This window comes from Carassius auratus, chromosome 32, assembly GCF_003368295.1.
Source record: "Carassius auratus strain Wakin chromosome 32, ASM336829v1, whole genome shotgun sequence".
NCBI lineage: Eukaryota > Metazoa > Chordata > Actinopteri > Cypriniformes > Cyprinidae > Carassius > Carassius auratus.
The window spans coordinates 4,293,454-4,312,127 of record NC_039274.1 but is presented as its reverse complement, the minus strand read 5'-3'; the positions used below and the strand labels follow the sequence as shown (position 1 = coordinate 4,312,127).

The 18,674-nt window shown below is 40.0% G+C and overlaps 1 protein-coding gene across 2 annotated transcripts; it reads left to right on the top strand.

The window, feature by feature from the left end:
* Window positions 1-3,082: 3,082 nt before the first annotated feature.
* LOC113051396 (period circadian protein homolog 1-like) lies at window positions 3,083-18,635 on the top strand. 2 transcript variants are annotated; one of them, XM_026215115.1, is made up of 20 exons: window positions 3,083-3,288; window positions 6,294-6,443; window positions 6,710-7,550; window positions 7,684-7,937; window positions 8,602-8,723; window positions 9,747-9,948; window positions 10,191-10,385; window positions 10,503-10,688; window positions 10,780-10,933; window positions 11,595-11,838; window positions 12,015-12,123; window positions 12,237-12,393; window positions 12,564-12,682; window positions 13,730-13,876; window positions 14,045-14,332; window positions 15,016-15,815; window positions 15,974-16,151; window positions 16,339-16,531; window positions 16,719-16,869; window positions 16,956-18,635. In XM_026215115.1, the coding sequence occupies exons 3-20, from the start codon at window positions 7,177-7,179 to the stop codon at window positions 17,238-17,240; spliced, it is 4,158 nt and encodes a 1,385-aa protein (XP_026070900.1). In that variant the 5' UTR covers window positions 3,083-3,288; window positions 6,294-6,443; window positions 6,710-7,176; the 3' UTR covers window positions 17,241-18,635. The 2 variants fall into 2 exon arrangements, with proteins under 2 accessions (XP_026070900.1, XP_026070899.1); XM_026215114.1 differs by lacking the exon at window positions 6,294-6,443.
* Window positions 18,636-18,674: the final 39 nt, after the last annotated feature.

Below are 18,674 nucleotides of genomic sequence, written 5' to 3'. Positions count from 1 at the left end.
ATTTCTCTTGTGCACCACTAGGTGTCACTGTGGCCTCAAAGCTAGAAAAATAAAGCCATGTTCCCACAGTAGAGATGGAAACATAAGGAAATAAAAGTATAAATACGAATAATTACTATTATTTACTTTCCTTTGTCTATTTATTTCTAATTTTGTCAGGTTTGGCATTCCAGAGGGGAGAGGGTGGGGTGGGCATTTGTATAAATAATAATTCCAGTTTAACAATTATATAGTATATATGCTAGTTTCATCAAACAGTGTAGGTAAATAGGAGAACATTAAACACTACTTAAAATGAATGCGACTTCTACTACTTACTTTCAGGTTTGTAAAAAAAAAAAAAAAAAACACTGGAAACAGACAGTGGTCAGGGTTCCACTTCACACTGTCCAGTGAAATCTGAGTTTAAGAAGCACGATGTTGCAGACTGAGCTATAACTAAGTAAATTTAAAGAGGAATTTTCCGAATTTTGAGCCATTCGTTACTGTTTTGTACATGTTGTCATAATTATAATTCAAATGCATTTTGCTTTATTGATCACAATATTCCTGTTGATAATTATGGAGAAATTGGGACTTTTTGTTTAATTTTTAAAAAAAAAAAAGCAGGGGCCTCTGCACGTGCCTGGAGTATTATTTTATTATATTATATAATAGGTAAGCCTAATACATTTATTGAAATAAAATGGCAAGTTCCTTGTCTGTAGATTTAAGACATAGAAGTCAGGCAGAAATCAAAGGAGTTTAAAGATATCACCAGACACCCTCATGACCGGACCACACCATCAGTTTTTCACCATATTCCAGTATTTCAGCATCCAGTCAACAGCTACAATTAATTATTATCCATCCTCTCTATTCTTCAAGACTGCAAACATATGCACATATGCAGGAAAATAAGCCACTACGGTCCCAGTTTGTCTATGACCTGAATTGCCTGTCTGCATAAACGCTAGTGGATGATGCTAATTAAGACAGGAGACAAAGACTTATTAGTGTGAAAACCGAGTTTTAAAAATGGCAGACATGTGACTGCATAACAGGGAAGGGTACTAAAAAGTCTGAAAGATTATATAAACGTATTTATTTATTTTTTTTTTTCATAAAATAGCGACTCTAGTTTGAATAGTCAACTCCCCAAAGGGACTGATTGGGGAAGTTTCCAGCCAAAAGCAGTTTAAATGAACAAAAGCAGGTTTTGGTCACTGCGTCAATTTTATGTTAAAAATAGCAATGTTTGTGAGTGATTTTCAAGCTGCGCTGACCAAAAGCATGATGGGAAATGACATGCTGACGACACAGCTCATTGGTTCAAACAACCGTGACGTTGTGTCCTCTTCGAAATGTTTCAACTTTTATCTGATATCACCAAAGGTGGAAAGAGTACAAAACTACTCAAAAGTACCATTATACATTAATACAATTTTACTTAAGTACAAGTAAAAGTACAAGTCTAAAGATCTGCTCAAGTAAAAGTAAAAAGTAGCTTGTTTAAAATGTACTTAATTTAATTTATCTAATTAAAAAAATACTTAGTTACATTTTAACAGTGGGAGGGAGGCAAAGGGGGAAAGGCCAAGGGTGTCAAACTCAGTTCCTTGAGGGCCACAGCATTGCACAGTTTAGATATAACCCTTATTAAACACATCTGATCCAGCTTATCTAATCAGAAATAAAGTTTTGATATATAAGACAAAGTGTTGAATACTATATACTATATTTTATATATAGGTGTTGGTCATATAATTAGAATATCATCAAAAATCTTATTTATTTCACAAATTCCATTCAAAACGTGAAACTTGTATATTATATTCATTCATTACACACAGACTGATATATTTCAAATGTTTATGTCTTTTAATTTTGATGATTATAACTGACAACCTAAGGAAAATCCCAAATTCAAAAGTCATATTTCTGAAGAATTCTGAATCTTGTTCATCATATTTGTTTTCATATAAAAAAAGAACCGAAATCATATCAGCAACACGGCGCATAATAACGCGATATCCGCATTGATCTCGTAGGTGTCTGTTCTACATCGAGAGCTCAGAACTGTCCGCCTTGACTGCACTTATTTCCCTCCACCCCTCACTCCACTGTAGCCGCCTACTCTGGCCCTATTTCAGGCGAGGCTAGCCGATCTCAAGCGAGCCTGTTATTTCCAAGTAGGAGAGCAGCATTAATGCAGCCAGCTCCCCATCTAAATTCGTCCGATATTGGAAAGCAGTCGGCCCAGTTTTACCAATCAGATAAATGGAGGTCAGCCTGTTTATGACGCTTCTCTGACGCTGATGAATTCATCCATGCAGCAACAGCGAGCCACGCCGCCAGCCACGTGAATCTGAGGGTGTTGTTGCTGAAGCTGCTTGACGTCACCAGCAGCTTTCCTTTGAGGCACGTGGAACTGTGCATGGCTCATTCACCCCCAGGTTTTTCAGTCGAGTTGTGCAATACAGTTAAAACAGTGAAGATGGGAAGTCCCACTGATTTACTTTTCGTTAAAAAAAAAATCTACGATTTTTAGACTTTTGTCCCGTGCACGTGCTCTAAAACGGTTAATTAAAGCTTATATGCAGTCACATATTTCTGTACGCTTTATTTTGTAAATTTTTATTATTTTAAGCTTGTTAATAATGTTCATAAAAAATACGACTACATATCATTTGCATTTACATAGAACAGTACTATAAACTGAATAATTCTTCTCCAATGTTTATTAAACTCGGCCTGACTAAAAATAACGTCCTCAGAACCATTAATGTACAAATATCTAGAGCAACATTTCTGAAAAAATAAACAAAACAAAACGCAAGAGAACCTATTAAAACATCAAATGCGAAAGTGCAATGTATATTTCGTACTGCCCACTAACACGCTTGAGCTCTTATGTATTACAACAACAGGCGCTCTGCAACGTGACAACTGGTGAACGTGCAGCGAGAGCCCTTAGCGTTAGCCAATCAGCGAACACTTTGCCCTGAATGGGTAGGGTCAACCAATAGAATTCCTGTTTTGCTGCTGGCACAGCCAATAGAATTCCTCTGTGCAGGAGATTTGCAGAAAGATTGCAAAGCACGTGTATTCGTGTGTGTCTGGAGTCAGGGGGAAACAAATCTCTAGCACACAGTTCCAGCGCAACGTCAGTGGATTGCATACGAAAGACCGTCGTTGTCATATTCCGCCGACTTCATAACATCAGGACTTATAATACTCTTCCGACATATGAAAGTAGAGGGATTTGTCCTTTCGTTCAAGAGAAAACGGAACAGTAAGATTCAGAAGGTAAGGCCAGCATGTTTCTTCTGTCTAGATTGAACCTTTTCTTCTACTGATGGTCCGTTAAGTTACAATTCTGTTCACACGTTTGTTTGGAACATTAGATTTGTCGCACGGAATGTGCTGATTTGGATGAAAAGTGGTTTATAAGCGCTAATGGAATAATCTTGACGAGGCGGTTTGGAATGCAAAAATGCATCATAGCTTATGTCGCATCATACGAATGTTCTGAAACTGATCAGCTAATATAATAAATACGATGTTCTTTGGCTTGTGAGTATTAATATTCCCGTTGGGACATGTTTTCACAAAAAGTCAACTTGTGGTCAATAAACAGTTTTTTATTTTTTATTATTTTTAATATGTATTTATTTATTCATTTATTTATTCATGTATGTCCTGAGCAAGCACAGACTTTTTACCAATACAGAAACTTCCAAAGATTAACTTGGAGAAATACTGGAGTTAAATGTGTGACAACTAGCCCCACTCACGTATACATCATACACAAAGAATATTGTTGTGGATAAAATAGTAAGGTGGTTAAACAGGTGGTTGACCTTCTAAAACTAACAAAGCAGAGAAGTCAGAAAGAGCGAAATTTATTATTATTATTATTATTATTATTATTATTATGTTTATACGTGGAACTTGTCTTGGTAACAGGAGCTTCCAGTGCAGAAAAAAAGTACAGACATGTGTTGCAAACATACATAGGAATTACACAGATGAAATTTATCACTAATGAAAGAAAAACTGAAATATAAAGATCGTTAATGTCATCACAATATGAATAATCAGCTGTGGAGCACAACCAGGGCTGGACTTAGGGGTCTGAACCCCCGAAGGTTTTTATTACTATGCCCTGTACGAATCATCACTGGATTTCATGCGCATTACAATAATCTCTATTAGAAGTGCAGTTTTGCTTTCTGCACATCCAACAGTGTCTACTTATGTCATTCACTTGTGATAAGAACCGCCCACTGAGGCTCGTACCTCTGACAGACATGTAAACTGGCCAGCCAGCGATCAGAAAATCTCTGCTGCTTCCGGTATCTGTTATTTACTGTATAATTTATCACTGTAACACCGATTTTTTCAGATTAGGTTATTTGAGCACTGTGAAGCAACAAATCTAGATATTTAATGATAATCAGATTTTTGTGCAGTCTTCCTAGGACTCACGCTTTACTGATCAAATGAACAGTTGGGTTTGCATGGTCAGGGAAACAATTCATTTAACATGAAATAAATATTAAGTAGTTTAAAACATATTATATTTTATTTATTTATTTATTTGTAAGTGTATCCCGTGCATTCTGACTCATACATGATATCTCGCTTCAGTCTGTTCAGTCAAAGAAATACTGCTCTGAGTGCTCTAATTTTGCAAACCACTTTATGCCAATTAGATCATCATTTAACTGGCTATTGAACGTCATCCGTCTTGTTTCTTAGCTTACCATTTGGGACCACACATAGATAGAGAAAACTTTTTCATTAAAATACATTTTAAAAGGCTTGGTGCATGCAATAGTGTTTCTCACTCAGGAGTTTGCAAACTCATAGGGGATCATGGAGGAACTGCTTTGTGGTAGGAATGTCAATGCTATAGTATAGTATATATATTCTTGAATAAATAATAAATGCCCACTAAAAACTAATATTAGATTCAAAATATTCTCCACTTTCCCGATCTGTATTCTTTGAATTTTTTTTTTTTTTTTTTTTTTTAATTAGCAAAGCAGAGTTCACCAAATTTTTACTTTGGTAAATAAGTCATTATATTTAGTCTGATGGGGCTAATGTATTTGCATTGAAAAATACAGTTGGATACATGCATGTTCAGATGCTGAATTCACTGCAGACATATGTGCTTTATATTTACCTTGTACATGCCGGAGGGGAGTCTGATAAGCAGTGCGTGCAGCCAGCCAGCGGATCACGACTATAATGGGGGCGAGATGCTTTGCTTAGTAGAAACTACTGAAGGAATAGAGGGTGAACTGTTTGCATATCAGGTGGATTTAGATGAAAGTGTGACCAGTGTGTCAGTCTCTCCACACCTTCATCTGTGCACGTCTGCATTAGCAGCACTAAACCCAGCGGGAATGTAAGGGTGCTTTCACACTTGATTCGATTGCCTGGTCCAAACTCCAGTTCGGTTAATGTGGGTCAGTTACCAAAACAGATTGTGTGCTCAGTAATTTCAAAAATGGCGTTTCACCTCCTTCCATCGACTGCTTGATTATTTTAACTTTTGACCTTTTGTCAACAACTTAAACTGTTAAACACCTTCACCCTTGTGCTCATTTTAACGGCTTGTTGGACACTTAAGCTTGTTGTGAGCTAAAAGGTTCATGCTGATCAAAGCTGTACATACTTAAAATACTCTTAATCTCTGACTGGCAAATGCTATTTAAGTGAATTATAAATAGTTCAGTAAAAGTGCATCAAAGAAGCCTCTTAACAAACAGTAAATCTAACAAAGTGTTCTGGTACATGGTTCCTCTCTGGAACCATCTGATTAGAAGTTTTCTGCAAATATGAAAAGTATTAATAAACAGGGCTTTGGTTTGTTTGAGGTGAGCAAAATTAAAACAGATGGTTCAATGCAATTAACTATGTTGGGGGAAGAAACAGGGTTTTGGTATCTTTACCTTAAACTAGAAAATTCATGCCACTTTTCCGGTGTATTTATACTTTGCCACACAGTTAATATGAATTAGAGGAACTGATTGGGTTCGAATTAGTTTCAACCTTCATGCTCAACTGACCCCAAACTTTTGAAAGTTACTGAAGCTTTACAAGGTTCATCCTTTTTTTCGATGAAGAAAGCTAATTTCTGGTGACGAGACCTAGAGCTTTATGCAAATGAGCAGCAACACAATGTGGCATCTACCAATGAGATTGCAGACAGTGGTCTGCTCTGGGATACCATGAAATACCCAAGTGGGAACACAAGCTTGAGGTCAACACCGATACTGATGTCTTTGTGTGTCTCATAGATCCTTGTATTGCTCCCTGTAGAAGCTAAATGCAAAAGACAAAAACAAGCTTGCATGGTTGAAGGTGGGGAAGTAGAGAGTGGATGTGTGGTTCTACATAGCTTTCTTGGTTACCAAGGAGACTAGAAAAAGCCTCTGTTGCGGCCAACTGTGAGTGTGAAATATCTGAGCTCTCACATGCTGCATCCCTCTGGGCAAAATTGCTGATAATTTATAATTTACCTTGTTGAAAAACAAAAACATCCTGTGTCTAGATCCTTGAGTAGCACTTCCTGTTAAAGAACAAGCTGTTTTCAAATAATGTTGTCCATTAGTTTTTATGGGGCTACCTATTACAAGATGACTAACCAGCTCTTGATGTACATGTGTATGTTTCAGACTGATGCTCACCTTTTCTTTTGCTTTTTTCCTTGCAGCTGTCCTCCGAGAAGAGATAGAGTGTCACCGAGGGCAAAGAGAAGCAAATAGAGTGGACAGACTCTGAAAAGAAGCCTAATTTCCCAGTGGCTGTTTTTTAAAAATTTTTTTTTTCACATTGTCACACTCCATCTGCCTTTGTGGCAGCAGCCAAGTCTGTTTCGTAACAGCCAGCCGTGTCTGTTTTTCTGAGCCGAACAACAAATTCTGCAGTTAACAAAATATTTTGCACTTGCACTACTTGATTTGCGATTCCAGAGGAGCTGAGACAAAGGACAGGGTGTTGAGACACCCGGATACGCCATGATTCAGATTTTACAGAACAAATCCGAGAAGAATATTTTCACCAACATGATTTCCCACTGTTGTTCAAGCAGTCCAACCTAGTGAACTTATTCAGCTCTGTGTAATCTATTGTCAGGTGAATCGTATCACCTTAGCAACCGCTTATTTTTACAGTATTATAATGAGTGATGACAACTCAGACTCCGCCCCCAGCAATGATACCGATAGTGGAGCCGGAGGGGTTGAGAAAAAAGCAGGGCTTGTAAACCGATCCTGCGGCATGAGTGAGAGTTCCCTCTCATCAAATCGGGTAAATAGCGGGACAGGATCATCTCCAGGAGGGGTATCTGATACCAAAGGATCTGCAGGTGACACCCGAGGCACAAATTCCGATGATACGGATGGACTGTCAAGTGGAAATGACTCTGGGGAGAGGGAAAGTGAAGGAGGGAATGGATCCAGAGGGAGAAAGTCGAACCGAAGTTATCAGAGTTCCTCCAGTCAGAATGGAAAAGACTCAGGCATGTGTCTGGAGACTACGGAGAGCAACAAGAGGTGAGAGATAGAGAAGGGACACCCTAAAACCTTAACATGATGATAATAATAATAGTAGATTAAAAAATCTGTTTCGTCATTCCTAATTACATGTGTAAATAGCGACTCTTGTTTTTGATCCCTTGTCCCTCAGCTCAAACTCTCACAGCCCGTCTCCACCCAGCAGCTCTCTGGCTTACAGTCTGTTGAGCGCCAGCTCTGAACAAGACCCGACATCCACCAGCGGCTGCAGCAGTAATCAGTCTGCTCGCATCCAGACCCAGAAAGAGCTGATGAGAGCCCTAAATGAGCTGAAGATCCGTCTGCCACCGGAGAGGAAGATGAAGGGATGCTCCAGCACTCTTAACGCCCTCAAATACGCCCTCAGCTGTGTCAGACAAGTCAGAGGTGAGTGGGAGCTTCATTAGTTGGTTTTGTGTTCTGTGTTTGACAGGAACAAGCAACAGCTTGAATTGAGTTAATGCTGTGATGTATCAACTTTTTTCAGTCTGAAAATTATTTCTCCAATTCGGTTAAAAAATAAACCAATAAGCCCCAAGAAGCCGTCGTTTACAGTGAATTTATAACAGCTAAGGGGCATTGTTCCGCTGTTGGCTGTTATAAATTTGCTGTAAACCATGGGTTCACAGAGCTTATTGCTTATTATAAAATGGCTATAACAGTTTATAAAATGGTTAAAACAGAGCAAATAAAGTGTAATGACAGTATTTTTCAACCACAGTTCCAACCGTAGTTCCTCAAAAACAGTTGTGGTTCCAACAAAGTGGTTGCCGAGCAACACACAGAAACAAACAAAGGTGTAGGTTTGTAGTGTTATTTACATCAGCTTCTAACGCGGCTCAACCAATCAGAATCAAGGACCGGAACTATCCGTTTTATAATAGCCATTTGTAGATTAGTTGTAAATGCAAAAACAGATAATTGCTGTTTTTGGAATTTTGTTTATTTAAGGATTTATAACTTTCACCTATAATATGAATGGAGTTTGTGGGTCCAGTAATGTTAATGTCAACGTTTTTTTTTTTGTTTTTTTTTGCTTTGAATCTTGCAGCCAATCAGGAGTATTATCACCAGTGGAATGTTGAGGAGTGTCATGGCTGTAGTCTGGATCTCTCCACCTTCACTGTTGAAGAACTGGACAATATCACCTCCGAATACACGCTCAAAAACACAGTACGTTGACTTGCAGACAAACCCATTCCTCTCTCTCTTGTAGTAACACAACATTTAAATGTTGTATGAAAGGTAGTTTCAGTATCATCAATGCAGTTACTGGCTGAGTGGTTTTCTAATTCTGTCAGCAAAAACAAAGATAAGACACGATCTAGATGGCAAAATCATTTTGACTCCAATTTAGTCTCTTTTCTTTTCATTTTCTCCACTCTCTCTCTCTAGACAGTTGCTACAGAAACACTAATGCAGGTTCACACCAGCAGGAAGTTATATAATCTTTCTTAAAGCAAGGTGCCAGCTCATCTTTTTTATCCAGAAAAAATATTAGGCTTATTTCATGAACAGTTTGTGGTCAAGAATATTTTGGCTTATTATCTCTAGGGACCTTTGTCCAGGAAGCACATAACCTTTACACAATGGATTAATACTTTCCCTGTTCACATTTAATATTATCAAGCCCTATCTGACTGTAAGTTGAGTCAGCTGACCTGGAAGTCACTTGTCTATTTGGTCTAGTCTTATAATGTCAAATACATTTGTGTGGAAAAGAAAAGAACACACAGAATTGAAAAGAATACACACAGGGTGTCTAAACCACTAGCATACCTGGGGTCAGAGTTTATGTCCCTGTTTCTATAGATATTTCTTTGAACACTTTTCTCCTTATTGTGCTCCCGTTAACTCTGACTTGTGCCTGAAAGTTCAGACATGCCAGACTAATGGGGTTTTGAAAATGTTAATTTATAAATCAGGTAAACATTTCAAATAAGGGAGAAGATGACAAAGGAGACGATGATGAAATTGTCAGGAGTCAGTCTGTGAATCTGTCGCCATTTTTAGCTGGATTGATGGTTTTGATCAGTTTTTCCTAAATGTACCTTTTATTAACTAAAAAACTTTCGAAATGAATAAACAGAATAAACAATACTGTTTGGAAAAATACCATGAGTGATTTTATCGTTTAGCGCCACTGTTCAGTATTTGTTAGAAAGCTACAAAAGAGTCTCTTTTTCTCTTGTGCAGGACACATTCACCATGGCGGTTTCGTTCCTGTCTGGGAAGGTTGTGTACATCTCTCCACAGGGTTCATCTCTTCTGCGCAGTAAGCCAGAGAAGCTGCATGGGGTTTTGTTTTCTGAGCTTTTGGCCCCCCAGGATGTGAGCACCTTCTACAGTAACACTGCGCCCTGCAGACTGCCTCCTTGGGCCTCTTGCATTGGCTCTGGTATGTTTTTATTTTCATAAAACAAATAATTTAAGTGTGGCTAAAATGCTATTTTAGGCGAATTCAGGTTAATTGGGAAATTTTTCAGTCATCTCAATGGCAGGAAGTGTCCCAGTTTACCTGGATTCACCTTAATATTTGATGCTATCATAGGTCCTCTGTTGAACCAGGACCACCAAGACCAGTTATGGCCTCGCAATACAATTAAAGTCTTAAAAAACTTGGATCTATCTCTCCATTAGTCTCTACACCGGGGGATTGCACCCAAGAGAAGTCCATGTTTTGTCGCATCAGTGGAGACATCTCAACCAGTGGTGATGTGAAGTACTACCCGTTCAGACTGACCCCCTACCTGCTCACGCTCCAAGACTCTGACGCCGCTTACCCTCAACCCTGCTGTTTGCTCATCGCAGAGAGAGTGCACTCGGGATATGAAGGTACATTTCTTGTTTAGCAAGTATGTCGTTTTTTTCACAACCAAATGGAAAAAGTAAAAAGACCCTTTTAAAGTTTGTTTGGGTTTCATTCTCTCTTTCTCTCCGTCCCTCATTCAGCCCCTCGCATTCCTGCAGATAAGAGGATATTCACCACCAGTCACACCCCCAGCTGTCTCTTTCAGGACGTGGATGAGCGGGCAGTTCCTCTGTTAGGGTACCTGCCTCAGGACCTGGTGGGAACCCCTGTCCTGCTGTGCATTCATCCGGATGACCGACCCATTATGTTGGCCATCCATAAGAAGAGTAAGTCACCTCTCATTAAACCTTTGTCGAGGTCCTTTCTTTGATGATAGCCGTACAGTTCACGATTTACATTTTCACCTTTTTCTTTCAGTTCTTCAGTTTGCAGGGCAGCCGTTTGATCACGCTCCCTTGCGGATGTGCACAAATAATGGAGAGTATCTGACCATCGACACCTCTTGGTCCTCCTTCATTAACCCCTGGAGCAGGAAAGTGGCCTTCATCGTTGGCCGCCACAAAGTCAGAACGTAAGAACCTGAGTACACACAAAGTACTCCCTACATATTAAAATAGAAAACAGTTATTTAAAATGATGTAATGTTTCACTGCATTAGTTTTTACTGTCTTGGTGAGCGTAAGTCACTTAACATTTAAAATATAAAAACATTTTAAAAAAAATTATGAAAATTGTAAGATCAGTAAGAAAGAGAAAAAATTGAGTGAACACTTTGATTTTCTACCTCATCACACTTCTAGGCATGTGCACTGCACACATACACAGGCATACAAACATAATTCCTCAATCACATACCACCCACACAACAGACACTCCATCACACTCATAAGCACATGCTCTGTCATGTGGACACAGACAGATTTTTCATGAGTTCAGTACTTTACCCAAGGACCTATCTTTCTCCCACCATGCTTCTACACATATTGTATATGTGCACACATCATCACTGCTTCATACAGCTATTCAGTTCATTAAGAGGGAAAGCAGAGCAGAAGCAGAGGCTAATGACTGTGTATAATTGTATCAGAATGAGTGAGTGAAACTGAACTGAAACCTTTTGGTAAAATGATTCACTAGAACAATTCAGAATGCACACCACCACTAACAAACACACATTCTACTAATTGTACTGTGGACATACACACAATTACCTCTTGATTCTTTCCTTCTAGGTCTCCACTGAATGAGGATGTCTTTACCTTGCCGAGGGGTCAGGAGGAGCGGACCCTGTCCCCAGACATCGCTCAGCTCAGTGAGCAAATCCACAGGCTCCTGGTGCAGCCGGTCCACAGCGGCAGCTCTCAGGGCTACAGCAGTCTGGCCAGCAATGGATCCCACGAGCACCAGCCCAGTGCCGCCTCCTCATCAGACAGCAGTGGACCGTGTCTGGAGAACCCCTCACAGTTCCACAGACCTGTGAGTGTTTAAAGACACAATCTTTATGTTAATATTGTACATTAAACAGCCCACATTTCTCTTGGCATTTAATGTTATGTAGCATTGAGATGCTTGTTAGGACTATTCATAAAATTAAAAGGCAGGCCAGAGATGAATAGTAAATATTACAATTAAATGAACTGCATTTCAAACAGATGACCTTCCAGCAAATCTGCAAAGATGTTCACATGGTGAAGACCAGCGGACAACAAGTCTTCATTGAATCCCGCAACCGACCTCCACTTAAAAAGCATTGCACTGCAGGTACAAAATCACTCACAGTATATTCATAGTTAATGTAAGGACACAGCCTTTGGTTGCAATTTGTTTTTTGGTTTTTTTGTAAAGTTTCAAGATGTTCTCTGTCTGATAAACAGGTGCTTTGCAAGCAGGTGAAGCAGCGGTGCCGGGCCACAGTCTCTGTCCTAGTGTTGCACCACCCTCAAAGAGCTCCGCACCATCTCTGATTGTGCGTAAGGAGCCGCCCACCACCTACTCTTATCAGCAAATCAACTGCTTGGATAGTATTGTAAGGTTCGTGTTTCAGATCATTAATGCACTGAAACCTAAAGATAAAATGTCGGTCACTGATCATGTGTTGTGCATTTCAGATTGATCGTTTTATCATATAGTTAGCATCTCTAGTTCTTGTAATAGCAATCCAATAGCAGGCCATGAACTCATGGTTTTATTTGGTTCATCAGGTATCTGGAGAGCTGTAACATCCCAAATACGGTGAAGAGGAAGTGTGGCTCTTCCTCTTGCACTGCCTCCTCCACCTCTGATGATGACAAACAGCAGGACGCTCCAGGCAATGCAAAAGGTACCACTGCAATGATAAGCTAATGCTGTATAGTACTAATGCAATGTATTTACATGTCTACAGTCTGTTACACTACAACTACCATTAAAATGTTAAAACTTATTGATACAACAGCAAATCAATAAAAAAAAAAAGTGCCAGTTTTGAGGGCACTCTATTTATTTAAAGGATAACATAAATATGAAAAGTTTACAGTGGCATGTATATACACACTAATAATAGCTTTAGTGCATGCCATTTTCTTTGTTGAATTTGTTTCATAGCACCAAATAACTCATAAGCCCCAGAACATCACAAACTAAGGAATACTACTATGGTGAAGTTTTGACTTTGATGAATATTGGTTATGTAATGAGAACGGTCTTAAGACCATTTTTTGAAGGTCTTGATCTTGTCATGGTCTTGACTGCATTTGAACTCAATGTTTTCTTGGTCTCAGACTAAAAAGACTCTGGATTTTATTTAAGACCGATCAAGACCACAACTGCAAAGATATCACTAAATTGCTGGTGCATTGTCTTAATTATTTTCTTAACATTCTTAATGTGCAATCAGTAATTTTTTTCTAATTTGATTTCTTTTGATACTGTCAATATTTGACAATATTTATGCAGTTGTCATTGTACCAGTTCAGATGGAGCTTCTGTGCTACCTCTGCTGAGGAAAGATGAATCTATTGTTATTGATTAGATTTTATTGGTAACCGCTCTATAAGGGCTTTTCTCACTTGAAATGGTAAACCCTGGGTCATTTTAGATCAGGGTAAATGGAATCCTGGGTTATCTTGTTTTTATGTTTCACATTGCTTATACTTTACCCAGGGTTAAAAGTTAATTGTTCATTAAATATGGATATTTCATATGATCTTTCAAGTGCTAGTTTGGTCTTGGTCTTGGTCTCACCCTGCCTTGGTCTTGTCTTGGTCTCAAGCTCTCAAAGTCTTGGTCTTGTCTTGGTCTCATCACACTCTGGTCTTGGTCTCGATTTGGTCTCTTTTTAGGTGGTCTTGACTACAACTCTAGTATTAACAGATACTCTAACCTGCAGGTCCATCTGTGTCTCTGGTAGAGGAGAGTACATTGTTACCCCCACTGGCCATGCACAGTAAAGCTGAAAGTGTAGCCTCGGTCACCTCTCAATGCAGTTTCAGCAGCACCATCGTCCATGTGGGGGACAAGAAACCTCCTGAGTCAGGTGGGCAAGTTTGTGTGTATGAGGAATAAGAGAGGACACCAAAGACCCATTATACATCAAAGCTATCATAGCAATCAAGTGTCTTTTTTTTTTTGTTGTTGTGTCTAGTTTTTGGGACTGTAGTTTCTTTATCTCATCCCCTCTTCTTGTTTTACCTCGCTCCCACAGATATCGTAATGGAAGAAGCTCCGCCTACTCCAAATGCCACTCAATTCCAAGCTCCTCCCACAACCATTGCCTCTCTGCCGCCTAGCCCTGCTCCTGATAGGGATGCAGGGAGAAGAGGAGGTCCGGGAGGAGCAGGAGAAAGGTTGGGTCTCACGAAAGAGGTCCTGTCGGCTCACACACAGCAACAAGAGCAGAACTTCATGTGCCACTTCAGAGACCTGAGCAAACTCCGAGTGTTTGACCCAACCTCAGCTGTGCACCAACGATCAACTGTCCCCTTAGCAAGAGGTGAGGATGTGCATAAAAGAAAAAGGAGACACAGCACAGGCAGCATTGCACAAAAAATATTCTTTATGTGCACTACTGACTAAAAGTTTGCGATATTTAAGTTTTTATATATATATTTTTTTAAGAAGTATTTTACGCTCACCAAGTCTGAATTAATTTGATTAAAAAAAGTTATGCTGCTTACTATTTTTTTGTGGAAAGCATGATACACTACCACATACTATATTCAGCAAGGATGCTTTAAATCGATCAAATGTGACAGCAAAGACATGTAAAATGTTACAAGATATGTCTATTTTTAATAAATGTTAATTGAAAAAAATCATGATTTCCACAATTATTAAGCAGTAAAAAATGTTTTCAACATTGATATTAATCAGAACCATAATTACAAATTGAGCTTCATTAAGCACCAAATCAGTATGTTGGAATGATGAATCATTTGAAACTGGAGACTAGTGGAGTGACTAGTGAAATATGGCTTTGCCATTACAGGAGTAAATTTTAAAACATTCAGATGGTAAATGATTTTTTTAAATTGCAAAGTTTCAATATTACCGTTTTCACTGTATTTTTGGTCAGCTAAATGCAGCCTTGGTGAGTGTAAGAGGCTTTTTTCAAAAAGGTAAAAGTTTGTGATTATTCCAAACTTTTGACCGGTTATGCATCTCTGTTGATCTTAGGTGTGCGCTGCTCTCGTGATTACCCAGCAGCTGGTAGTAGCGGGCGTAGACGTCGTCGAGGAGGCAAAAGACTGAAGCACCAGGAATCTGCAGAGCAAGTGGGGTCTCGTAGCCCAGCCGGCCCACAACGAGGCCTCCACTCTGGGGTTCCCACCCTGGACAGGCCCTCAAACTCCTCCATACCTATGGGTCCTGCAGCCAGCTCCTCCTCCTGGCCCACCTCAGGGTCACAAGCTAGCGTTCCCTCTATCCAGTACCCACCCGGCGTCCTTCCTTTCTATCCTGTTTATCCGTCTCTCGCCCATCCCATCTCAGACCCCAACATACAGACAGGACTACGCTTCCCCCTTCAGAACTCGCAGATGGTACCTCCCATGGTCCACCCAATGATGGCGTTGGTATTGCCCAACTTCATGTTCCCGCAGCCCAACATGGGCATGTCTCAGCCCTTCTACAGCCCAAACTCAGCTTTCCCTTTTCCCGCTGTCAACACAGCCTCCCCAGCTCCCTGTCAGGTCTCGACCCCAGCACCACGCGCCCTCTCTCGCTCCAGCACCCCTCAGTCCTTCAGCCAAAGAGAGGCAGTGGCTGAGAGAGAAGGAGCAGAGTCTCCACTCTTCCAGTCTAGATGCTCCTCACCCTTAAATCTGCTGCAGCTGGAGGAGCTGCCGAGCAACCGGTTTGAAGTGGCGTCAGGGCAACAGACCACAACTCCTATGGTGGGACAAGGAGGTGGAGCAGTAGGACAGGCCTCCTCCAATCAGAGAGGTTCAGCGGTGGATTTAAAAGAGAATGAAAATGTAAGAAAATGACTTGTTTTAATTGGCCTGCTAATTATTTCAAAGATTGTTAGAGATTTTATGTTTCAGTATTCGAAATCAAAATTTCACAGAACTCGATGTTTTGATTTTGATACCCAAAGTAGCAAATAATAATGTGGTTCTAATGTCCTTTGCAGGGTGAAACAAATGAGTCCAATCAAGACGCCATGTCCACCTCCAGTGATCTGCTAGACCTGCTGTTACAAGAGGACTCTCGCTCGGGCACTGGCTCGGCCGCCTCAGGCTCTGGGTTATCAGGCACAGGGTCTTCTGGATCAGGGTCCAATGGCTGCAGCTCTTCAGGAAGTGGAACTAGTAAGTGCTTAAAAATGGCTAAACATTTATTTCGGAAATGTATCAAAGTTATAAATGGATAATTTTGAGGAAGTATGGATTTGAGTGTTACTTGGAATGAAGGAACCAAATGTAATTAAGCAATTGTTACTTATTAAGAAGGGTTACTTGATTGATGACTTGATTTATTTTTGGTTTACTTCAACAGGAAGCAGTCAGAGCAGCCATACGAGCAAGTACTTCGGCAGCGTGGACTCCTCAGAGAACAGCCACTCACGAAAGCAGACAGCAGAGGGTGATGGAGAGGCTCAATTCATCAAATGTGTCCTACAAGACCCCATCTGGCTCCTCATGGCCAACACAGATGAAAAGACCATGATGACCTACCAGCTGCCCATCCGGTTAGTCAACACTGTATAGATTTCACTGCGTCACATTAGTGCCTGTTACCTTTAAAACGGACCAGTTACATTGATTTCATTTTATAGTTCCTTTTTAACATCCCATTTCCGTTTACTACATCCCCACTGTAAAAGACTGACGAAAGTCGTAATGGTTTACTGACCAAGTAAATGTGTTTTGTAACAGAGACAGAGACACTGTGTTGAAAGAGGACCGTGCTGCTCTGAGAGCCATGCAGAAACAGCAGCCTCGCTTCACTGAGGAGCAGAAGAACGAGTTGAGTCAGGTCCACCCCTGGATCCGTACTGGACGCCTGCCTCGTGCCATCAACATTTCTGTGAGTCGAAGTCTCTCAGACAATATCTCCCACGATACACCACTAAAGACTCAGTCCTGATGTTTTTATTTATATGTGTCTCTCAGGCATGTGTGGGCTGTAGGTCCTCTCCCTCTGTCCCCTCTGCGGCCCCGTTCGATGTGGAGATCCACGAGATGGAGCTCTGCAGTGTTTTAGAGGTGACAGAAGAGGGCGCCGCTGCTGAGAAACTCACCCAAGCAGACACGGCCATGGAGAAGAGCGAGGCCTGCAAAGACCAGCGGGTTGAGAACGCTGGGACTGTTATGACATCACAAATCAATGACCAAGAAATGATGATGATAGACGAACAGGAAGTGACCTCACAGATCGAGGAGGAAATGGTTGGCTGACTCACAGAGATGACACACTAAAAGACATTATGAGTCAGTGGGATCCTGATGACATCGTTTGTGTACGCATTAAATTATCTAATTGTATTTATTTCTATAAATAAATGCTAATTAGCCAGTTAGGCTGACAGATGACGAATGTTAAGCATAAACGCTTTGTGAAAGACTGTGATTATCATAAATTTAAGATATTTTGGTTATAGCAAAGACGTTATGATCTGTCGGTGGGAAATAAAGGTTAGCTTTAGACTTCAAAATGCCAGCTGTTCAATTCCAGTTCTAGTGACATGCAAAAACCCATTTTGTGGCACGCTAAACAACTATTTCAAATGTTGTCCGATGGGCTAAGGGCTCTTCACACCAAGGATGATATCTATAACCACAAATATAACTATAGAGCTTTAATCTAAATAATTTAATCTATAAGAAGAGGGAAGTCCACACCACAGCTATATAACATGATAATGACACAGATTAACAATATCACTTTAAGAACTTTTTTTTTTTCCAGATGATGACCAATAAATACATTGACAGCCAATCAGAATCCATCCAACTTTAAAAAGCTTGAGCATTTAAAGTGCCAAATAAACAACATTATCACTGGTTGGTGTGGAGGTTAATGTAGTTATCGTTATTAGTTTGAACGGACCTTTAAACTCTGTGGTTTCGAGTTGATTTAAGTGTTGTAAGACGTGAACAGATTCACTGCCTTTGAGGACAGTCTGTTTCTCACCTTGTATTTTTTGACATTTCCCAGATTTTTTGGAATGCCATTGTACTTTTCTACAGGTATATACAGAGTAGGATTTTTTTGCACAAATTTACATACACAAAACCTTTTTTTTTATTTATCATTCTGTTAACGTTTTATACATTACTGGTGCAAAATTGTTCATTGTCAAAGCTTGGATGATTTGTGTGCAATGCATTGCAGCTCCACAGAGGCACATTGGTCTGTTACGGTTCACTTTCACCACTAAGATGTCACTACAGTAACCATGAACTTTCAAAGTCTATCTGTAGCTCAAGGCATCTTCTTGTGGAGCAACACTAAGTAAAGAGACGCTTCGGAGGTCACGGACAGAAAAAGCTGCCGCCCGTTGCTGGGTGAGAACTGTACAATCAAAGGAGGAGGTTTTGAAAGGACAGCTCATCCTCTTTTATGTTCCACTGAAGAAGGAAAGACATACAGAAAAACATGAGGATGAGCTAACAGACAATTTATTATTTTGGATGAACTATTGAAGGAATGAGTGAAAAATAGTGTTGGCTCTAAGGATTTTCCTCATTTGACCTTTTCTCTGTCATGTGCTCTTCCAAGTTGTCCTGAAACAGTTTGTAAGTATTTTGTGTACTTCTTTATATATGAAAAATAATAAAATGAATATGGTACACTGCTGTGGTCTGCATTCTACGAATCGAGGATAAAAT

Bases quoted from the DNA above. Each gene is read 5' to 3' on its own strand.
- LOC113051396 (XM_026215114.1), top strand. From the start codon at position 7,177: ATGAGTGATGACAACTCAGACTCCGCCCCCAGCAATGATACCGATAGT. The intron at 10,386-10,502 runs GTACATTTCTTG...TCCCTCATTCAG, and splicing joins AGTGCACTCGGGATATGAAG to CCCCTCGCATTCCTGCAGAT. The intron at 11,839-12,014 runs GTGAGTGTTTAA...CATTTCAAACAG, and splicing joins CCTCACAGTTCCACAGACCT to ATGACCTTCCAGCAAATCTG.